Here is a 3,454-nt window from a genome sequence, read left to right on the forward strand (position 1 = left end):
GGACCCACGGGCTCCTGAGCCTCCGCCCCTCCTGCAGTAGGGACCCACGGGCTCCTGAGCGTCCGCCCCTCCTGCAGTAGGGACCCACTAGGACCCACGGGCTCCTGAGCGTCCGCCCCTCCTGCAGTAGGGACCCAGCAGTGCTCACATCTGCACAGGGTGAGGCCCTTAGGGTTTCTGATTCTTCTAGAACTTCACGACCCACCTGATAGTGGGTCTGCTGACTCTGAGAAGCTCTAAGGGTCTCCGCACTAAGCCAGGTCTAGTGGCCTTCACAAGTCTGTCGCTCCACCACCTGGCCACTCTCCCCGCTGCCTCTGCGGGGGATTAGCGAGCACTGCCCCTGCTCCGAGGGCGTCGTATCTGCAGACCCTTGTGTCTGTTCTTGGGGAGGAATTGGAGGGAACACGTGAACCCCACCCAGCAGGTACCGGGCCTCTTCCCGGCCACGGGGGCTCTTGGGAAACCACCGCCGTGTTTTCCCCTGAAGGAGTGTGGGCAGGAGTTGCTCTCAGGAGCCCTCTGCTCTTGGGCAACTGCCACGTTCCTCATCGTGTGCTTGTGACATTAGGGCAGGAAGGAACAGTATTTCTCTTCCTTATTTCAAAGAGGGGCTCACAGCCCCAAGAGCTTACTGCCTTCCTTGAGCTCATGCCCTGCTGGGAGAGCAGCCTGACCCTTGCCATCTGATCCCCCGCCTGCCCATCGCTCCCCCATTGTCTGTGGGTTTCCCTCCCTGGACACAAAATGCTACAAAGTCCATTACCTCGGGGTGTTTGTATAAAATGAAACTTTGCCTGCACGGCATGGTGGTGCGTGCCTGTGATCCCAGTGACCGGAAGCTGAGGCAGGAGGTCAAGGGCAGCCTCAGCAACTTAGTGAGGTTTGAACAGTTTAGAGAGACCCTGGAGCTCAGGGTGGTAATGCTCCCTTGAGTCCAGTACCAGTCCCCACACAAACAAAGCCAAAACCCCTAAAATAAACAAACAAAAAACCTCTGAAATACCATCTTTAAAAACAGGAAGACGCAGAATAGAAATGAGGATTGCAAGTCAGCCCCTGTGATCTCACTTTCGAGATTGACACCGACTTTCTGTTCCTCCCTCCGTTTTCTTCTTGAATGTGGCAGAGTAGGGCCAGATCCCCTCACACCAGCTGTGTGACAGTGGGCAGGTGACTGTGCCTCTCTGTGCTGGCTTTCCCCATCTGTAAGCTTGCCTTGAGATGTGTGGTGGCGTAACCTAACCTCCAAGTGGTGTGGCTGCCTGGATTTGAACTTTGTATTCTGAGGCAGGGAAGAAAGAGGAAGAGTCTTTCACAAGACGGTTTCCTCCTCGGAACGTTTCTAGAACCCGGCTCTGCCTTCCTGCCAAGGGTTGAATTTTATCGACATTTTTGGTGACTTGGCAACTGCCTTTCTATCCTCTGCCTCTAAATGTGAACACCGCGTTGACCACCGCAGCAGAATCACACAGTGTTTGTCTTTTCGTGATTGGCAGTGACCGGGTTGGTTCCAAGGCTGCAGGAGTCCTGCTGTGTGTGTGGACGGTGGTCACCTGCGGTCACCTGGGCTGCGAGGTGGTATTGGGATCTTGGTTTGGTTGCTGTGTGAAGACATGGATGGGACCTGGGCCTGGAAATGGGCCCACGTCTGTCTGAAGGCAGCCAGCCTCACTTGTTCGGAGATTCCCTACGGCAGTTTTCTTGCTCCAGGGCTGAGTTGAGTCACTGGGTGTCACCGTGCAGGCCTGTAGTCCCAGTGACTTGGGAGCCTGAGGCCGGAGGATCACAAGTTTGAGGCTAGCCTCAGTAACTTAGCAAGACGCTGCCTCAAAATAAAATAGAGAGGGCTGGATGTGGCTCAGTGGCAGAGCACCCCAGGGTTCAAGCCCTAGTACCATGAACAAACAAAAAGTCCCCAACACCTACTGTGTGCTTTTTACAAAAACAAAAACAGATCACCGACCTCCCATCTGAGATTTTGAAAGATGCTGAATGCTCCCAGATTTGGAAATTGGCCCCGGGGAGGCGTGGTGTGGCTTGATGTAGGAGTCTCCTGACCCCCACAGACCCTTAAACTACTGTCTCACGATCCCGGAGGCCGAAAGCCCAGAGTCAAGATGGCAGTAGGGCACGCTGCCTCCAGCCACTCTTGGGGAAGAGCTGCCCCCGCTGCCCCCCGTTTCTGGTGGCCCAGGTGCTCCTGGCTGTGGCTGCTGCACTCCAGGCTCGGTCTCCGCTGTTGGAGTCGGGCCTTTGTGTCTCTTGGCCTTTCTTCTCTGCTGAATTGCTGAGGCTGGCCTTGAACTTGTGATCCTCCTGCCTCAGCCTCCCGAGTCTGGGCTTACAGGAGTGCCACCTCGCCGTTGAGCCTTTCCTCTTCCCAGCAGGCCCGTCACGGGGTTTGAGGGCCCATTCGGATGACCCCCTTTCTTAGTGCCCCCAGGTTCCCAGGTGTCAGGACGCCGGGCACCACCCCACCTGCCGCGGCTGCTGACGTGTGGCTCCTTTTGTCTCCCCAGGTGCGTGGCCGGCTGCTGCTTCATCCCCTTCTGTGTGGACGCCCTGCAGGATGTGGACCACTACTGTCCCAACTGCAAAGCCCTCCTGGGCACCTACAAGCGCTTGTAGGACTTGGGCACCCTGGAGAGCGTGCGCTGTGCCGCAGGAGGCCACCCTGGGAGAGGCCGCCCCCGCCCGGCCTCCTCTCCGCAGAGGCCACCTTTGACTCTTCTTTCGGGGGGAAAACGTCACAAAAGTCCAGATCTGCAGACCCCAGAAACTGCTGCTTGGAGTCCGCCCAGGACAGGCAAAGACGGTGACCTGGAGCTGGCTGGTCCCAGGGAGCCCGCGACCCCAGGTCGTCCCGAATGGCTGTGACCGCCGGCCGCCCGCCATCCCTTGGCGATCTGCCACCGGCTGGCTCCTCCTCCTGCCTCAGTGACCTTTCTGGCGGTGGCTGCAACTCCGAAGCCCGCCTGCCTTACCTGGGAGACTGTCCTGCCCGCTCCGTGCCCAGTGCCCAGCGGCCTCCCCTCCTCGAGGACAGGATCTTGCCTTACGACTTCATGGCTTGGCTTTTAGGTTCCGTAATCGCAGACTCCTTTACAGTCAACTCACTTTAATTCCTTAACTTTTTGTTGTTAAGTGCAAGGAAAGGCCATTGACGCCCACCAGGCACACCGCGAGGCCCCAAATGCAAAATAAAACAAAAACGAGGCTTTCCTGTCCTGCCGTGCCGTGTCTTGGTGCAGATCCTGCGCACACACGTCGTAGGAGGGTCCCCGTGGAGTGGTTTGATCGTAGTGATGGTTTTCAACCTCCCTGGACTTCCCACACTTTGAACCTGACTTTTGTGGGGAGAGCACTGGGGGTTGAACCCAGGGGCACTGACCACTCAGCCCCGTCCCCAGCCCTACTTTCTATTTTATTTAGAGACGGGGTCCCACTGAGT

At 57.4% G+C, this 3,454-nt stretch overlaps 1 protein-coding gene across 1 annotated transcript in view; it reads left to right on the forward strand.

Moving 5' to 3' along the window:
- Litaf (lipopolysaccharide induced TNF factor) overlaps positions 1-3,221 on the forward strand; it is a 7,676-nt gene extending 4,455 nt beyond the window's left edge. Inside the window, exon 2 of the mRNA XM_048790046.1 lies at positions 2,431-3,221. Within this exon, the coding sequence (XP_048646003.1) occupies positions 2,431-2,631 (201 nt within the window). The 3' untranslated portion in view covers positions 2,632-3,221. The remainder of the gene's footprint in view (positions 1-2,430) is intronic.
- Positions 3,222-3,454: the final 233 nt, after the last annotated feature.

Source organism: Marmota marmota, unplaced genomic scaffold (assembly GCF_001458135.2).
Source record: "Marmota marmota marmota unplaced genomic scaffold, marMar, whole genome shotgun sequence".
NCBI lineage: Eukaryota > Metazoa > Chordata > Mammalia > Rodentia > Sciuridae > Marmota > Marmota marmota.